Genomic DNA, 20,106 nt, shown 5'->3' on the forward strand with positions numbered 1-20,106 from the left:
GTAAAATCTATGGGGAACATTTATTCACGCATCACTCAATATAACCAGTTGAATAATCTACTATCTAATAACAAAGATGTCTGTCTTAGGTCACTGACTGATATGAAAAAATCTATTTCATATTTTGACTGAGAAAGTATGCCTTTTGCTTATTAATGAAGTCACTCACCTGCAAGATCTATATGAGGCAGAGGGATCAGTTTTAGATGTGAAATGATGAATGATCATGTAATGAAGGGCCACTCAGAGGTATCAATGACTCCAGGACCAAATTCCCCATGATTATGTATAGGAAAGTAAGATGCATATCTAGATCAGATACATATCTGCTCTGAGCAGGGGGGTGGACTAGATGACCTCCTGAGGTCCCTTCCGACTCTATGATTCTATGATTTTATGATCAGGGCCCCATTGTGCTAGGTGATACACAGACATACAGCAAGAGATATAGTCCCCAAAGAATTTACAGTCTAAATAGCTAAGATAAACAAGAGGTGAAAAGGGAAATTGAAGCACAAAGAGCTAAAGCGATTTGGCCAAAGTCACACAGCATAGAATCATAGAATATTAGAGTTGGAAGGGACCTCAGGAGGTCATCTAGTCCAACCCCCTGCTTAAAGCAGGACTAACTTCAGCTATATCATCCCAGCCAGGGCTTTGTCAAGCCTCAGCTTAAAAACCTCTAAAGATGGAGATTCCACCACCTCTCTAGGTAGCCCATTCCAGTGCTTCACCACCCTCCTAGTGAAAAACTTTTTCCTAATGTCCAACCTAGACCTTCCGCCCTGCAACTTGAGACCGTTGCTCCTTGTTCTGTCATCTGCCACCACCGAGAACAGCCTAGCCCCATCCTCTCTGGAACCCCCTTTCAGGTAGTTAAAGCCTGCTATCAAATCCCCCCTCATTCTTCTCTTTTGCAGACTAAACAAGCCCAGTTCCCTCAGCCTCTCCTCATAATTCCTGTGCTCCAGCCCCCTAATCATTTTTTTTGCCTTCCGCTGGACTCTCTCCAACTTGTCCACATTCTTTTTGTAGTGGGGGGCTCAAAACTGGACACAATATTCTAAATGCGGCCTCACCAATGCCGAATAGAGGGGAATAATCACTTCCCATGACCTGCTGGCAATCCCCCTCCTAATGCAGCCCAATATGCTACTAGCCTTCTTGACAACCAGGGCACACTGCTGACTCATATCCAGCTTTTTATCCACTGTTACCCCCAGGTCCTTTTCTGCAGAGCTGCTGCCTAGCTCGTCGGTCCCCAGTCTATAGCTGTGCATGGGATTCTTCCATGCAGCAGGTCATTGTCAAAGCCAGGAACAGAACCTCGGACATCTTATGCCCATTGTCAAAGCCAGGAACAGAACCTAGGACATCTTATGCCCAGCCCTATGCTTTATACAATAGACAACAGTGTTACTCTGTGCTAAATTAAATACTAAATTCTAATACTAATTTATTTCAAGAGAATACTTTAACCATTCTACTCTGAATAAGATGTATAATGCAATCTGGCCAATGACAGAGTAGCTGTGACTCCATACTATTGGTAATTTCTTCCATATATTGTGGGATTGTAAAGTAAGTAAAATTGTCTTGGGATCAAGCACTTTTCAGAAATGGTACTTCAACAGGTGAACATATCCCTAACTATATGTCCTCTTCTGTCAGGACAGATGTGTGCTAAAATAGGATTCATGTCTTCACAGTTTACTATCGCTATAGGAATTGTCACAGCAACAGAATGGTGAAATGGAAATTAACCGCTTTAGAGTAGATGGATTGCAAAAATCTGAGAGTTCTCACTATGGAGAAGCTAACTAACCATAAAAGAGGCCCATACTCTTTATATCTGATCACACAAACATCCTTTATGAATTATTCAAAGAGCAAAAATCGACAAGAAACCAAGAATATGGACAACTTTCCTCTGTACCAGTTTTGTGCAATTTTTGTAGTACCTTTAGGTAGAGTAAATGTTATGTGTTGTATATCAGCATGCCTTCTGCTCTGTTGTCCCTTATATTGCTTTGCTTTTGTTGTTAAACTTCTATTAGAATTGAGAATGACAATATTAAAAAAAAAGGGATAGCATATAATTGATTCAGTTAAAGATGTCATGTGTAAAAAGTTTCATTGCATTATAGTGGCACAGGGATACCACTATAGTTAAGGTTACATCATGTCATCTGTTTAAACGTCAACCATTCTAAGTCCTCTAAAATTGATACGTGTAGTAGGATTCCTTTGAAATTCAGTGTGCCGCAAGAGCATGTTGGGTAGGTTAATGCCCTGAATTTGGAGTCATTTGAGGCATGGGTTCCGGAGATATAAGCTTCCCACTCCAAAAATATTAACTATTTTAAATAAAAGTTTCCAGGTGGTGGTTTTTGTTTTTCCCTGAGCTGGAGATCAAACTAGGGGTCAAAATGGTCTCAATCTGTTGAGTTTTACCTATGGTAGTGCAAGGTACTCACTAAATCTTTGGGGGATCCAAGAGGAGAACAATATTTAAGAAAGTGTATTTTTTTACAATGTGCATGCACCAATATGGAAAATCAACCAGAGGGTTTCCATTACCACCATTTTATATGCTTTAAAATTCAACTCTTGTAAGTGTGCTAAAATCTGAACAGTTAATCGGATTGCTTTGAAATTGGTGCACCTCAGAGGGATGTGGGGTAGGATTAGTGATCCAAATTTGGGGTCATTTTACTGATGTGTTCCTGAATTACAGGCCCTTCAAAAAACTGGTTTCCTTTTGCTTCCTTGTACTGTTGAACTGAAAGGTACTAATGACTGGATGAATCACAGACCTATTGTCTGCTGTGAACTTAGCCTTCAATTAACATATCTAAGGATAAGTTGATCACAACCCTTTCTCTGTCCTTCTACCCTCCCACCTAAGACAAAAGGAGTTTTGGACTAAGGGTTGGAGGCTGCTACAATTTGTAAGTCATGAGTGGTAATTTTGTTTTGGGGGGAGAATATAATCAAAGTCTCTGGGGGGAAAATGAGACATGTGAGTGCTTCTTAGGAGACAAAGGTATTAGGAGTCAGAAAAGTGGGAAAATAGGGAAAGAGGGGTTTGGGGCTGCAGTGGGGGAGGGGATATGAGCTGATTCTGAGCATTTATTATCCTCACTCAAGGGAAGGTGAATGTGGTCAGTTTTAGGTGTAGTGAATGGTGGAGGCAGCTAGTGCTGCTTGGAAGAGTGTTTTTGGAAGATCTGTGGATTGCTGAGAGGCATGTGATAGAGCTGTGACTGTGATATGAAGAGATCTATGTTTTCCATCCTTATGTATTGGAGAAAGGGGAACAGGTGCATGTGTACCTTTGGGATGCAGTATGTATCACTTCTATGCAGAATTGTGTATATTATGTCCACAACAGAGCATAGAACTTTTATTGCAAAGGCCACTGTCAGCAGTAAGAAGGAATATGAGAGGATTCTAATGCTTTAATGATGGTGAGATGATATTCTTTGAGTAAATGAAAGGGAGTTGAAAAGGTGTGAAATATTTCTTAAGTTGTACACATATCCTTTCTGGGGAGTTGGCTAAATGTGTTAGTGTACACCAAGATCTGGAACCTGCCAAATCAAACTGAAGCATTGCTCAGAGAGCAGAGAGAGAAGGTGATGTGGACACCCTTCTTTTTTTAACCCCTTCTTTTAGCCCATTAACGGTGTTAGTTGGAATCATGTGGGTGAGAATGAAATTTTATAAAGGGAGGTGAAACGCTTGTACATTTCAGCAACTGTGGTGTTGGCAGAGTAAAGGTATGTGTCTTAACGGGGTGTACTGGGGCATTGCTGAAAGAGGGCAGAGTTCAGTTTGCATGGGCCACCTCAACTTTGCATTTCCTGGTTTTCAGAGTGAGTGTTCTGCTCAATTCACTGTTCTGCAAGGGGATGACATATCACCAAGCAACCTTAACTCTGTGTTAAAACAGTTTTTTCCATTAACTATATTATGTTTCAGTGCCTTTTGTCATAATGGCAAGTCAAAAATGTGAAACAATATTGGCTAATTATTAGCTTTTATATCATACCACCAAACTACCTTGCTGTAAGATCCAATTTCGTATACTTTGTGCACCCAGGATTCCCACTGCCTTTCTGTTGGGGTGCTCGAGGGGTAACAGATTGGGCCCAATGATGTGCACGGGTGCATGCGTGCGTGCATGCATAAAAGACATCTGGAACTCTTTATGAGATAAAAACAACTATGTTACATTCTTTTCCAATGCAGGCATGAGTCCAGAGCTGCTAATTATATGCTTTCATAATTTACTTGTGCCTCAACGGAATATTCTTATCTTACTTTAAACAACAATGTAAGTTGAAGCCACAGACGAATCCTGATGTGTTGGACAGTAGAAAAGGATCATTACTAAAACATAGGAGATGAAGAATTTTTTGTCAATTTTTTGTAGTTCTGAGGAATGCCAGAGAAATTCAGAGAAATGACTTTGTCAATGGCTATAGTTAAGATTTAAAGAAAAAATAGTAGCTTTACTACTGAATAAACTAGTAGATCAATTTATAGGTAGACAAGATACAAAAAATTAAAGGGGGGGAGGTGGAAAGCAATAAATATATTGCTGAAGGGAAGTTTTATATTCTTCCTTACTCTGTTGTGGATATTAAATTCAATATAAAATGAATTGTTCTTAAAAATTCAGACTTTATATTCAATACCAGAAGCATAAACTGGACCAAAGGAAAAGGCTAATATTTGATAACTCATTTTTTTAAAATCACTCTGAGTTCTACATTGAGCTTTGAGAGTCATCTAAGGATCAGTGATTTTTCACAGTCTTTTACTGCACATTACAGCACCTCTTATGGGCTAGTATCACTAGCCATTTTTACAAGTGATAAAAGCTCTAGTTTGTTTGTCCTTATAATCTGATTTGGAAAATATTGTCATTTTTGACTTGGGCCTGGAAAATGGTGACTATTTTCTAGCAAGCTTGTATTACGAGTGGAATTCCCTACTAAAAGGAAAATGATAAAGCCTGATACTATATTACGGTGCTGATGGACTCTAATGTCCTAAATATTGCCAGCTTTGAGTCCAATCACTCAAACCTTTCCTTCACCTTGTCTTGGCCCTGTTGTGCACCGTTGTTTGATGTTTATACTTGTATTCAAAGTTACAGTCAACCAGATAACTTCTCCTCATGGGCCAATTTATCACATGTATTTTAAGAGCCGAAGTTTATTTGCAAGCTGTCCGATGGGCAATAAATGAGCACAGTTGGGGCCCCAGGGTATTCACAATTCAATGGCAGAATACAGACAATGCAGTCAATAAGTAATGACCCACACACTGATTCCAAAATATTGCTCCAAATCTCCAAGAAGTCATGATGATGAGGTTTTGGGGCATGGCCGAGTCCACTCATTCTATCTTGGCAGCAGAGATGAAGCTGTGCAATAGAGGAGTACATGCTCCTCTCTCTCAAAGCCCATGCAACACATGGTGTCCCAGGCTCCTGAGCTATCCTGGCTGCGGACCTAGGATGACTCATGGAATCTTCATTTGATTACTAGCACCACCTCCCCAGCCCAACTTCCATGACAATTACACTAGGAGGACTAGATTTAGACCCATAGTACTGAAAAAATGCAACAACATTGAACTGGCACACCATTGAGATGGCACACATTCCAAGTTGTCCTGATCCAGTCTTAATACGTAGGAACCTAACTTTCTTAGTCTTCTATCAAAGATCTGAAAGACTGAAGCAATCTCCAGAAGCTGCTTATCTTAACTATCATCTTTGCTGAAGCAAGAGAAAAGCGGCTTCAAATTCCCAGCTTCTTTGGACCTGTGTCTTTGTACTGAGGTGGGCCCTGACATGGACCCTTATTGAAACTGAGTATGTCAGTATCATCTCTTTACACATATTCTACATTTACAAACAGTTCTACTAAGGAAAGAACATGATCACAGAATGGAGACTGCATTCCACTGCTTTCCATTTGAAACTTCTAGTATTGGCCATTACTAGAGGCAGGACAGGGACTAAAGGGATCAGTCATCTCATTTGGTATGGCAAGTCCTATTTTTTCAGAAGATTTTTCATATATTCACTGAAACTATTTGGTCCACTCTTGATAATGTTATGTTAGATGATGAAGTGGTTGATGCTCCAGATGCAGGCAACTTGCTGAACTTTTTCTATCTTGTCCAAAAAAAAAAGGGAGGTGATATCCTGGATGCACTACATTTTAAACTGTCACCTTGCAGAATTAGGCAATTTACATAAGCTATTATTTACTGGTAGCAATGAGATATTTTTCTAATATTGTTGAGCCTACGTGAGATTTCTCTCAGAAGATATTTTTTTAAACTTAGCCAGCTTAATGTACTTTTGTTTATATTTATTTTAGTGAATATATATGCCATCATCTTGGTTGTCAATTCATATAAGAACTTTGTGTGTTCTATTTTATCCTGTTATGACAGTTGATTTGTTAAAAAAAGGTTTCATTTTCTGAATAACTCTTAAATACTGTTAATTGCATACGAATTTTTGTTTGCAGATTTAAATAATAAATATTTTAGTTCAATTTTCAACTTTTTCTTTTCAATTTAGTTCAAAACTTTCCATTTAGATATGATCCATTAGCAAATGGCTTAGAGCAGATTAGTATCAATAAGATGCAGTTCACATTATGGAAAGTTAAAATAAATTTTGTGAGCTTTGTGAAGTTAGATCTAGACATGAAGGTGATTTGGTGTGTTTGAACACTTAGAGTTGTTGTTCTGTATCTATTGTGGGTTGTGACTTAGTTTGCACTATAACTACCTAAATACAGATATGACCAAACATGGTTCTGTAATTTTACAACAAAAACAAAATGCCACATCTACCAATATTGGTTGCCAGGAAAGATAGTCATGTGGTTAAGTCATCGGATGTAAGCTCAGGAGACCTGGATTGAGTTCTTAGTTCTACCACAGATTTCGTGAGTGGCCATGGGAAAGTCACTTAGTCTTTTCATGCCTTAGTTCCTCCTTTATAAAATAGGGACAAAATTCTCTTCATGTGCCCTTTGTCTATTGAGGCTGTAAGATAATTGGAGCAAGATCCATCACTTGGTATGTGCATGTGTAATGCCTATGGGACTCTGAGTACTACCGTAACATAATACTAAGAGTCAGCATATATCCACCATTTTGCATAGTAGATAAATAGTTTCATATTCTAAGGGTTTGTCTACACAAAGAATTAGATTAGGGCAAGCTTGTGTATGAATCTAGCCCACATTAGTCTGACACAGTCTAAGTGTTTCTGTGCTCTTACCAGACGTGCATTAACAGTTCAGTAGAGTGCTTTGATCTAGTTCTCTCTGAAACAAGACTAAATCGAAGTGCATTAGTGGAGCATTAATGCATATCAGCGGGATGCACATGAACACTTAGATCGCAGCAGGCTAGATTAGCACCCCTGCTTGCCATGATCTAAATGTCTGTGTAGACAAGCAGTAAATAAGCTTTCATTCAACTACTGCCACAAAAGAATGGGAGCAGAGCGAGTCAGGAAGACAGAGTGGGGAATACTGTCTCTCTTAGGGAATAGAGCTAGTAAGGATGGAGCCAAAATGAAGCAAGTTGGGGAGACAGGTAGTGAGTAGAAGAAACTGATTAGAGACAGAACAGAGTGGGTAAAGGGATTCGTCCAAAATCCAAAAGTCTAAAGTCCAAAATAATTTATTGACCAAGTGTTCAGCTCCTGGAATAATGCATAGTCATTGTCCTGATAATTAGCTAGAACTACTTACAAATCACAAATAAAAAAAAAGACATCAGTTGTGTAGTCAATGGTGGATTCTGCATCCACACAACAAAAGTATCTCAGGCAATACAGATGCCATAAAAATCCACTGCATCCAACTTGCTCAACACTAACTACAGCTATTGAAAATAAGATAGACCAGAAACCTGTGATGTGTAGACACTCTGCACTTGATATGTAGTCACTGACTTGCTCAATTTGTATTTGGTATTTTTAGAGAGTTGCAAGTTTCTCTGTGGTTTCGGCAGTTGAAAAGGTCTAGGAGCAAAGGCTGGTGGAGCTGGGACTATAGTGTCCTTATCAAGGGAAATTCAAAATAGTGTACATTACTACAGATGGCATGAATCTGCTGGTATTATTTTGCATATTAATTTCTCTGAACATTAATTCTAGAATATGTCTGCCTCTTTTTATGGTACATAGCCACAACAATGTTAATCTTGCATCATTTTCAGTGCTATCTGCATTCCGGCATTCCAAGGAAACACTCTCTAACTGACACTAATTGAGACAAAAGAAAAAGATGAAGCCCTGGGATTAAATAAATTCCTTTTCTTTTTGTCAGATAAGTATGTAAAATGGGGTGGAAGTGATAGTCTTGTGAGTAAAGGATAGGGGAAGCAGGCAGGAAATCATGGTTTGTTTTGTCTTTGGTGACTCTGCCACAGCCTTTCTATGTGATTTTGAAAAGTCACTTACTTCTGTCTTGATGCTGCTATCTGAAAATTGGGAAGAATAATGCTTGTGATCTTATCAGTTTGCAAGGCTTAATCCATTACTGTGTAAAGCACTGTGTGTTCCTCAGATAGAAAACTTTATGGAAGTGCAAATTATGAGTAAATCAAACCAAGCTGATACTCTCTATTTCTTGGATCAAGTTGTGACATGTGATGCGACATCCAGATTTACCTAAATAGGTTATTAGGCTAGGAATAATAAGTTTTGATTTACTTAACTGGGAAATTGAGCTCTATTTGCCCTGTTTTTTTCTGAATATCTGAAAGTTTGAACACCAGATATAATTTTGTACTCATGAATGGGGAATTGAGCATGGGCACCCAAGGGTAGGAATACTGCCCAGTACGTATAATGAGGGGAGGAGACAGACCATGAATCTGAATTTACTGGGTTATTTACAAAGGAAACAGAATAAGGCTTTAAGCTTTTCCCCTCCCCATGCAACAGTAATATTGCCTAGATTAGACAACTGCAAACCCTGGTAGATTTGTATTAATTCATTTTGACTGATATGGACAGTTCATTTCCTTTCATTATTACTTTCTAACTCTTGCAGAGCATTCTGTCGTGCTGTAAACTCCTTAGAGGATGAGAATATTGCCATGAAAACATCCACTTGACAGGAAATAGATGTTGCATCTGAAGCTAAAAAAAAATGTCTACTGCTGCTACCAGCTGCTCTGCAATACATGTAATATAGCTTTGCTTCTGCAGAGAATGTCCTTAACTTTTCACCAGACCCTGGATCAGCTAAAGCAGGACTGAAAATTACGCAGCATCTCAGAAAATGTAATTCTTCCATCAGCCAACTGTTAAAGGGTATAAATGCTAATAGTCCTTTCCTGGTATGCAAAAAAAATTGAGTGCACGATCAAATGTGATATTTTACAGATGCATTTTAATTGCGAACACTTCCACTTTGTGGGGCTTTTTAAAGGCTATATAGTTAAGTGACACTTACATGAGGCAGGGAAGGGTTATTATCCCCATTTTATACATGGGCATATCGAAATACAGGTCACAAGGCAAATCGTTAGTAGAGCTGAGAATAGAACCCCGTCATTTGGATTCGATTCAATCTCCTACTCTGAACCATAGACCATGTTCCCTAACTATTTTGAGCAGAGTGTGTACATACAGATATCTGGGAACAACAGCATATGTATATGGTACAAGAAGAGGATGCAATGCATATATATATATATATATATATATATATTTAAACTTTCACTTAATACCTATCAATAGTACTACAGGGTTTCATATGCAGTGGCTGAATTGGTTAGTGCTCATTAAGCTTGGCTTTAATTCAGAAAAGGAATTCTGTTACAATAAAGAACATTTAAATCATTGTTTCTCCACAGAACAACTGTCCTATTGAGCCTAATCAAAAGTCTATTGAAGTTGGTGAGAATCCTTCCATTGACTTAGTGTAGGTTTACTGTAAATGGAATCTGCATACCAAAAGGAAATGTAATGATTCAACTTACGTTCTAGTTTATAATAGAGTTTCACAATATATGAGATCACAAAAAGTAGGTGTCACTGCATTTTCATCCATGTTAACACCAACCTGTTCTCAAAAGTGCTGATGTGAAGCAATTGTCTAGGCTCAGATATGCAATAGTTGCATTACTAGAGCCTTTTTAAATAGAATGTTTTCCTCTCAAACCCTTAAACAAAAAAAGTAAAGTAAAGTAAAGTAAAGTAAACTAAACTAAAAAAGCCTCCCCAACCTCTACTGTCCCACCCCCTAACAACTTCCTCAGTATAATCTTTACTGATGTTTTGGATTGAGGGTGGGGTTTAGTAGATGGATGAGTGATGCAAGAGAAAACAGCCCCAAAATATGAGAACTCCACATGAATATAATAATAATAATAAATGTGGAAAATTCTGCTTGACATCACTTATTTATTCTTATTAATTAATTAAACTATGAATTTGGATTTAGATTATGAACTAAAAAAGAGTAATGATCATTGTAAAAGGATTTGCTTTGGTTCTTGAAAGAGATATGAAAAAATGTAGTTAAGAAGCAAGGAACAACATTCCCAAACAAGGCAAGATGTTAAGAATGAGAAAGGAGAGGAGAATGTAAGATTATTCCGAGTTCATGGCTGCCAGCTCTGTTAGATATCAGGGAGGTTGTCATGTCTGGAAGATAAATTTCTCCCCCAGAGAAGATTTTACAGGAAGCCTTTCGAAAAGAAATGTTCTCATGAGTAAATTGTACAGCTAGTATAAAATTCAGCGCTAAGAGGTCAGTACAACCCCTGTCCAACCATTAGTAGGAAATAAAACTATAATGACACCAGCCTTTCATTATTTACGGGCATCCTTAGCAGCCCCTGCCACTCAATGAAAATGATTATGAAATGGTATTGCCTTTATAGTTAAGCCTGTAACCAGATTCCGTTATAAGCTTTACTTTTAGCCCACCTTATAACTTTTGCTATTAAATATAGTCCTGGACTATATATATTTTGACCTGGACTATGCTATTAAATATAGTTTGACCTGGACATTGGCAGGTTTAAAATTACTGAGAAGAATTTTCATGAGAGGTTTAAAGAAAATGGGCTAAAAATGTTTGAGCTACAGATAAAAAAAAAAATTACTTTGATTTTTAAATATGAGCTGTGTCTAATGTTTGTTTATGTCCCTCTCATTCACAATCAGCATCTCATGGTCTCTTCAAAGTTCTATAATGTTAAATCCCTGAAAAACTGTGCAGCACTTAATTTGAAGAAACAGGTTGTAATTTAATGAAGTTATGAATGATTGTTCTATTGTTTAAATTATTATCTAGCTGTGGGACGGAGTCATGTGTCCACTGTTGGTTACTTCTGGTTTAAAGGGAATATAAAGATCCTTCTATAGAGTGGGTGCACTTAAAATCACATTGTTATATTCTTTTACAGGAGATTCAGTAAACAGCATGGTAGCATTGCAGGGGGTGGAGGGTGTAGTTACAGCTTTGGCAGCATTTTCCAAACTGGTCCCAAAACTAAAAATTTTGGAAGTACAGTTTGGGTAAACACCAAAAAGTTTGGATGCCTATTAAAACATAGATTAAGTGTCTTAAATCCATGGGTCTGCGAAGGACATTGAAAGTTTCTCAAGAACATCATTTCCGGGTTTGTGGTTTTTGCTTTGGGTTCCAGCTGGAACCATCAATTTATAATCATACAGACAGAGAAAAGCCCATCTAAACTTAAAGTTACAGTTTGATTTGAACTATTGAGTAATGATCCAAGCTGGCTTTCATACCTGAATTGATTTGCCCATTGCTAATCATGGTGGCAAGAGACATGGAATCTATAATCCATGAATGCATCAGGTCAGAAAAGAGAGTTGTTAAGAAAAAAACATCCTCAGTCTAATAAGATTCTGTACAAATATTCAGGCAAACAGGAAAGTTGAGGGGGCGGGAAAAACCCTACAGAAACCACAGGAGGCAATTACATGAAGTTTGCATGAATGTGGCATAGGGCTCATTGGAGGAAAAAAACACACTAACAAGCAAAGAAAGCATTTCTACCCATTCTATGTTAAATGATAAGCTTCCTTGACTCCCTGGAAGTTTTAATTTGCACTATAACCTCAGAGAAGGGGAGAATACTGGTCTCTGCAAATAGAAAAGGCTCTGAGAGTTTTGTGTTCTCTAAGCAGCAGGCTGAGTGACAATGTCATTCTGCTCTTTTGGGTGAATTTGGTTGACAGGAGTTGCAAAGCTATGTCAAGAACCACATAATATCTTTTCCAAAAAAAGGACTTACAGATTTCGTTTTTCCTTTTTGTTATGTTGACTAACTAAGTAGATTGTTTAGATGGACTCTAAAAAGCTTTCAACATTACTTTACAATACAATTACATTGAGCTCTATCCAATGCTTGAGGGACAGCTCTTAAAAGTTAATAATACAAACAGACAAAATCAAATATTATTGTGTATCAATACCACCACGAGACAGACTAGCTATTTAAAAGGCACATTTTTCAAAGACTTGCATAGCTTTTTAAAGAAGCCGTGTGAAATCCAGCAGTTTCACTTCTCATCCCCATCATCAGGTTTAGATGGCTTCATAGGAAACTTCAAATTCTATGCAACCCTTTATGTGAACCCCTCATTTCATCTAATGTCCCCCCTCCAACTCCTGACTCCACCCCATATATCAGGAAGCAGATTGCCTTCCTTTAGCTACAAGGTGGAGGAATGGGGTAACTGACTGTTTCCAAAGGCATTATATAACCAATCAGATGCTTGTAGGCTACCACATCCTCACAAGAGCATTTTAGAAAAGGGGTTTCTCCTCAATGAGAAAGTAGTGGCAAAACTAAGCTCAAGTTCCCTTTTTAGAGTGGAGTTTCCAAAGCCAGGCTTGGTCCACATTACAGGTAAAGCCTCCTAATTCCCCCCCAGCACTTCCCAATGAACTAGATGAAGCGTCTATACCTTTGTGACCACGTACCTACCCATGCACCCCCTCGTGACATGGCACAAGGCAGTAAAGGCCTCACTTCTGTTTTCCTCTGAGTCTTGCACTGACCCACCCAGCCTCCAACACCTCAAGAGGTGAGCTAACATAACCCTCCCACTGAGTCATGTAAAAATTCCACCCCTTCCTGGGTAACCAACATCCAAAATAAACATGAAGAAATGCGAACTGTCCCCTTCCCTCAGGAAGGCCCTGGGAGATAGCAGTATTCTGTGGTTCCTGGTCCCAGCCAGTCTTATTACCCACAGCAAGAGCTTAAGTTCTGCTTTCCGTCTCAGCTGAGCTGGGCTGGGCTCTCCCCCCGCCCCAGCTCCTGCTGCAAAGTCTGACACCAAGTTCAGGTGTCAAGGGACAGAGTTAATTGCAACTCCCCCACACCCAGGCACAGCCCATTAACCTTTTTCTGACTTCGGGGAAGGGGGTGAGGAGGGGTTTGCACACTATCACACCTTCTTATAACTTTTACTCACTAGTGCAAATTCCTTGTTGAGAATCATCTGCTCCACAAGTGATGACTTGTTATGGAAAAGATGAGGCTGCATGTGACTCCACATATGGGGAAACCACCAGAACTCATCCACAGACCCCAACAACAGATCATCACCTTCATCCTCCTCTTCAGTTCCTGCAAAATCAGAAAAAGATTGTACAGTAGGAAAGGTACAAATAACTGCATTTTTAAAACAAATTGATGACTGCCTCACCAGCTCTAATGCCATGGGTTTGGTGCAATTACACTGCTGTGTTAAGAAAGGATATGAATCATTATGTTTGGTATTCCTCTCCCCTCTTACATTATGTTAATTGATAACGACAAGTGACTTTCAAGGGCAGGCTTGAAGGAAGAACCAAGCTCCAAGAGCGATCAAAAATCCACCTTGCCTGTGCTGTTGGAGAGCGGGCAGTCATAGATTTGTCTCATTTGGTCTTCAAAGGCTTTAAACTGCTACCAGGAAAAGAGAGGACCAGAACTGAACTATTTTTTCTCATGCTGTATGGTTGACTCATAGTACTAATGTGATCCTTAGGTGAAAGAGCAGATTTATCTGGACCAGCGTATATGCAGAGGCAGCAGGAGAAAGCAGATATTTACATTTTATGAAAGCTCAGAACAAAGCCAAAAGCAAGAGCCTCATCAAATCAAAGTCTAATATATTTTGATAAAATCAGAACCAAGAGTAACATGAAACAGTTTTTTAAAGCAAGTAGGCAGTAAAATAAAGCTATAATAGAATGGAAAAATCCACTCTCAACCTGCAAGTGAAGGGTAGAAAGTTTTCCTTTTTTTTTTCCTCCCAGAATTTAAGCTTTCATTTTAAATAAAAGTTAATAGCCCACATTAGTGAGACTTGTGCCTCAGTTCAGGCAGAAGAAAGAACATATGGTTACTAGAGAGGAGTGTAAATTTTTGTCTGAAACTTTTTTCTCTGAAGAATTCAGATTCAGGTCAATCGAAACAGTTTGCAGTAACTGACACAAATTTGCAAATTGCTTCAGGAGAAAAAGGGGGGGAAAAAAGGAAATGTCAAAATAATTCATTTTGACATTTTAAAAAATTAAATATTTTGATTTGGCCTAGAATCACAAGAGTGCCTGGTGCCATTTGGAAAACCGAGTAGCAGAAGGTGATGTCCCCACCTTATACATGATAGCCCCATGGCTAGGGTGCTCAGGGGGATGTAGGAGACCTAAGTTTGAATCTCATGCTCTAGAGCATTGACTTGCACCCAGGTCTCTCCCTCTTGGGTGGGTGTTCTAACCATCAAGCTATAAAGTCAACCTCATTCTCTTTCTCAGGCCCAATGAATATTTAATTATTGAATAGCTTCAACAGAAGTGATTGGGAGAGTCCCACCCAAGAATAGCTACTGGGCTATAGGGTAAGGCACTTACCTAGAATAAGTCCCTTTTTGGGCATAAGGGGGCGGCAGCACCAATAAAAGCACCATTCACAAAACAGTGGTAAAATCCCCTAGTGAAACTAGCACTTAGTTTCCAATTTTCCATGACTTTTATTAAAAATAAAGTAAAAAATGCTCAGTCAAAATGAAATATTTTGCTTGATCTGCAACAAATGTTTTCTTCTCTGTTTCAGTACCGCCTGTGAACTGAAAAGCCAGTTGCTTGCACAACTGTAGTGGTTACAACAAAGAAAATCTTCAAAGTGAGAAATGATATAGGGCTACTTTCTAGAGTCTGCAGACAGATAGCCCAGTGCTTTTTTAAAATGTGGATGGCTATGTTAAATTTCACTAACTTCATCCTCCAATCAACTATTAAAACTTCAGTCAGCTTATTGGCAGCATTCCGTCTAGTTCCATCACCATTTTATTTTAACAGCTTTTATTTAGCTTAAGACATATCTTTACTTGTCACAAACAGATTCATGATAGCAAGCACAGATAGCTTTCTTTTCAAAAGTCTTTCAACACTTTGCAAAACTAATTACAAAGAAAATGATACATGGTCATCCTTATTCGCTTTCACAGAATGTATTAGGAAGATAATTGTTCAATGTACTATTTACATTTGAATTTAATCTTTGCAATATTTTGAAGAATATTTCTGTATAATGAATGTATCACTATCTCTTTCTTATGGTGCTTTACTAATCTATTATTTGTGGCACAGTACAGATGGAAGAATACATACCAAATATGCTATATGAAACTTCTGTTGGTGAGAATTTCTGTTGAGATATAGTCCATTCTAATTTTTTTAGAAAACAATTGCTTGCTCAGAAGAAAGGTGGTGGCTGTTATTTCTTTATGCACTGTCTGATTAATAAATATATTATTGTTCATGTTTTGTACATGCAGACACATAGATACAAGTGGTAGACATCATCAGAGAGGCAGGAGAAGATAGTGATATTAACAAAATGTTTTTGAAAGGGTGTAAAGCGGAGAGAGTCTGGGAGAAGAACACTTTGATAGTCCAAGTGGAAAAGACTTGTATATGGTTCAGGGTTTCAGCAGTGGGTATTGAGAGGTGAAAGATGGATATTAGAGATGTTACATAGGGACTGGGGTAAGTTTAAATCAGTCAGTTGATATAATATAGGTAAGAATGAAGTAAAGTTAGAACATAGAAAGCAGTAATATTCTAATTATTTTAAATATTCACATAAGATTACAAAACAGTTTCCTTTACAAAAGTCATATTTTGGGCTCAAATTTTCCTGGTAGATCTTCTCCTGATGACTAATTTTTTTTTTTTTTTTTTGTAAATTTGAGTACAATATGTCAACCATTTTTTCACTGTGGTGAAGATTTAGAAAGATAAAACACAATACTTCCTGTTAAAAAACACCCAAGAAATACTCTAAAGGCATAGCTGCAATAAAACAAACTAAACAAAAAATGGTTGAGGTTTGAAACTTCTCATGGAAACCTAGCACCTTTGTATGCCTTTAAAAAGGAAATTTTAATTTAGTAAAATAATGGACAGAACTTACAGAACTTTCCACCCAAACATTTTTTTTAAATGGAAAATTGTTTTTTGTTTGTTTGAGCTATTTTGGACAACATGAAAATTTTCACAGAAAGTATCTGTCAAAAAAAAATGGTTTTGGTTTTAATTTTTTTTTAATGAAAGGTCAAACTTTCTGTGAAAAAAAAATTCCCCATTTTCCAACAGCTGTAGTAATGAGCATTTGAAGATTATTAAGTGACGAGGTGTAATAGTTTTCCAGTAAATCAGTAGACATGCATTTTCAGAGAGTTGCACAGTGCATCTGCAGTTAGGTAAGTGCACACTTTTTCAAAGCTGGTTTACTGTCATTAAAGGCTCCTTAATTCTAACTCTACTTTTAAAAATTTTCTTCAAACATCTCTTGTTTCAGACGTCACTTTCAGCCTTAAACCTGAAGACTTGTTTGAAGAAGAGTCAGTAGTTTTAACGTTATGAGCAGTTAATTTGGCAGATCCTGGTAGCACTAACTCACATACCCAGATAATGGTATATACACACACACAGGAAATACATACTTAGTCTGCATTACAAATGGACGCTAGTCAACTTTTGCTGGTGCCTTTTAGTCTACAAGTGCACAGTTTACTAATAGTAAGGACATCAGTTTTCCTATATCATTCTGTTAATGTAATTGGGTGTCAGCATGAAGAATATAAACAGTTGGTATATAACAGGGTGGCTAAACTTACTGACTCCCAAAGACACCACTCCCTGCGGAGCAGAATCCTCTAATCCCACCATCCTCCTGCAGGGCAAAAGCTCCGAGCTCTCTCCCTCCCTGACCCTAGTCTGATAGGTGGTGAAGGTGGGGGAGTGCACCACAGGGGACTCCATGATCTGTACTTTAACTGTAAAAGAGCTGCATGTGGCTCACAAGCCACAGTTTGTCCACTATATAAGATTAGTATATTGCTGTCCTTATTGTATGTGGGCACCTGAATGAAGAGGTACAGGAGTGCACTACATGATCTCTCTTGATTAAAACCTAATTATTTAATCTGCTAACAGATTGACATGCTTATTTCTTCTTGTCGTTTTAAAAGATCCGAGTTTTGGAAGTACAAAATCATGCATTAAGGAAAAGTCAATAAGACACAGCAGTTAATGTCCTAATACAACATGTTGAGCATCTTACATTAAAAGCCTCTTTTGGGTAAACAAGCCGCGTTTACGGTAATTAAAAAATACCTTTCCATGTTTTATTTATAATGAGTCAATAAAGTGTAAAGCAAAACCCCTTTTTTTTTTGCTGTATACAGACTAACACGGCTACCCCTCTGGAACTTTTCAATAAAGTGTATGTTTACATGGAGAATATTTTGAAATGTTTCCACTGAGCTGATACTACAAAAGAACAATATCACCCCACAAATAAAGTGCTCATTTTAGAACTCACATGCATCGCTGAATACAGGCTGCAGCAAGTCTCTTAGTGGAGCTAATGACATGCCTCAACACATTAAGTAACTTTGTGCTATTTTAGTAACCGTTATAAATCTCTGGAGAACACACAATCATACATATGAACACATACTCTCTACTCCATTTACAAATGAAATATTGATCACTTTCAAATCAACTGGGAAGAGAAAACCTGAAGATTACATATGAACTAATTTTTAGTAAATTGTGGTGGATTCTGGGGAAATTCAAGATTAACAAAAAGAAATCAATCAAAATTGCAAGTCAGTATTTTGAATTGAAGTAAAGTCCCTAATCTTTGCCCCAGCACCATATATATCAATTTCCCATTAATATTTTAAAAAAATGATCTTTTCCCCATTGATTTTTTCCCTTTTGTACTTCTTACACATGCTCATGTGGAAAAACTGGGCATCTGCAAGAACTTATGTCTGTGGAACTCTATGGCTTGGCATAATTAAGCAGCATCCTGGTATCCCAGTACAATATAATGGACTGCTTTTTTTAAAGTCACCTTATTATATATAACACCAATAAGAAATGGTAATACAGGCAGATTGCAGGGGGCAAAGTACTGACATCCTTATTTAGTCCCCTGTACTTGGGCAAAATTTCCATTGACTTCACTGAGAGTTTACTGACTAAAGACTAATTGGCCCATGACAACGAAGAGCTACATTAGCAACAGCAAATACCTACAATTTTTCCTTAATACTATTTTATTCCCCACCCCCTGCCAACTTTCTCTGAAAAGCAGCTTTTCAGTGGGTCTCAAGAGACCTAAATTCCATTCCCAGATCTGCCACAGAACTGCTGTATGATCTTCAGCAAGTCATTTCATCTCTCTTTTTCCTCACACCCTTTGTTTTGTCTGTTTAGTCTGTAAACTCTTCTAGGAAGGAATTGTCTCTCACTACGTGTTTTCACAGCGTCTAGTGCAATGGGGCCCCGATTTCAGCTGGGGGCTGTAGATGTTATAATTATACAAATAAATAATAATTTTGGTCTCTTCACTCCATTCTTTTCTCAAACTGCTTTCCATTTCCCCCCACACCCCTTTATTCCCTCCCTCCAACATACACATACTCCATTTCCTGGCTTTTTAAAGTTTCCTCCCTCATCCTTTTGCTTCTGTAACTCCTTAACACCTCCTCAATCAAGCTTCCCAGCTACTTTAATATAATGCAACCAACAGTTCCCTTTGGAGTACAGTTGACGTAGCTGGGAACTATGTATTCCAGAGGTAACATTTAAACAGGAAAATTTACGAGGCTTACAATGGAGAACCCGGAAAACTATCTCAGTTCAAATGAGTGGTTGAGGATGCCTCCCACTGGTCCTTCCAGTACTGGGTGTCATGTAAGTGGTGGTGCAGGAGGGAACAGTGAAGAGTTGGGCAGCTTGAATGAAGGGACAGGATGGGACAGAGGGATTACTGTGAAGTTTTAAGAAGTCAGGAAAAGGGAAAAAGCAGAAGAGACATTGTGCAGAGGAAAAAAGAAGAGACAGAGAAAGAGGCATACTGTAGAAGACAGTTAAGTAGGTCAAAGCAGGCAATGCTAATCTTCCAGAGAAACATAGGGTGGGTAAGTGGAATGTATTGGTTATTCAGAGTTAGTAAGGAAAAATAATTTTCTTTTCTTTTAATTGAAATTAATGTTAATGAAGATTTTGGAATAACATGGACTTTAAAGATAATTTACAAATTGTCTAAATTTTCTTCTAATATTATTGCCACAGGGTTGCTTTATAATCATATTGAGACACTGCAGGCTGTACATCACATTCAAATATCGCTGCTTCTTAGGAGGTTGTGGCATTCAGTTTTCAGCCTCGTGCTTTTCATTGCACCTGTGATGTTGCAAAAAGCCTGGAATGACACCCATGATGCCCTGTCTTTACAGAAGGCTTGTCAGTTAATTTGCTTTTCTTATCACCCGAATACTGACAGGATGCCCTTCAGAAAATGCAAAGACACTTCATATCCTTCAGAGCCTGAGCAAAAGACTTTTGAAATCAATGGGATTCCTTCCATTGCTTCTGTGGGCTTTGGATTGGACATTAGGTGCCTACAATGATGGAACACAGCACTTTCCCATTGCTCCACTGAGTCAGCAATGCTATATAGACAGTGCTAAAAAACTGGGTTTAAAATCCT

The 20,106-nt window shown here is 38.2% G+C and overlaps 1 protein-coding gene across 3 annotated transcripts in view; it reads right to left on the reverse strand.

Moving 5' to 3' along the window:
* LOC137160226 (bifunctional heparan sulfate N-deacetylase/N-sulfotransferase 4) overlaps positions 1-20,106 on the reverse strand; it is a 159,427-nt gene that overhangs the window by 72,037 nt on the left and 67,284 nt on the right. For all 3 annotated transcript variants that reach the window (XM_067558683.1, XM_067558681.1, XM_067558682.1), the window contains one exon: positions 13,523-13,677. In XM_067558683.1, coding sequence (XP_067414784.1) covers positions 13,523-13,677 — 155 coding nt within the window. The remainder of the gene's footprint in view (positions 1-13,522; positions 13,678-20,106) is intronic.

Source organism: Emydura macquarii, unplaced genomic scaffold (genome assembly GCF_026122565.2).
Source record: "Emydura macquarii macquarii isolate MOO-44397 ecotype Brisbane River unplaced genomic scaffold, CSIRO-AGI_Emac_v2 contig_2171, whole genome shotgun sequence".
In the NCBI taxonomy this organism is placed as follows: domain Eukaryota; kingdom Metazoa; phylum Chordata; order Testudines; family Chelidae; genus Emydura; species Emydura macquarii.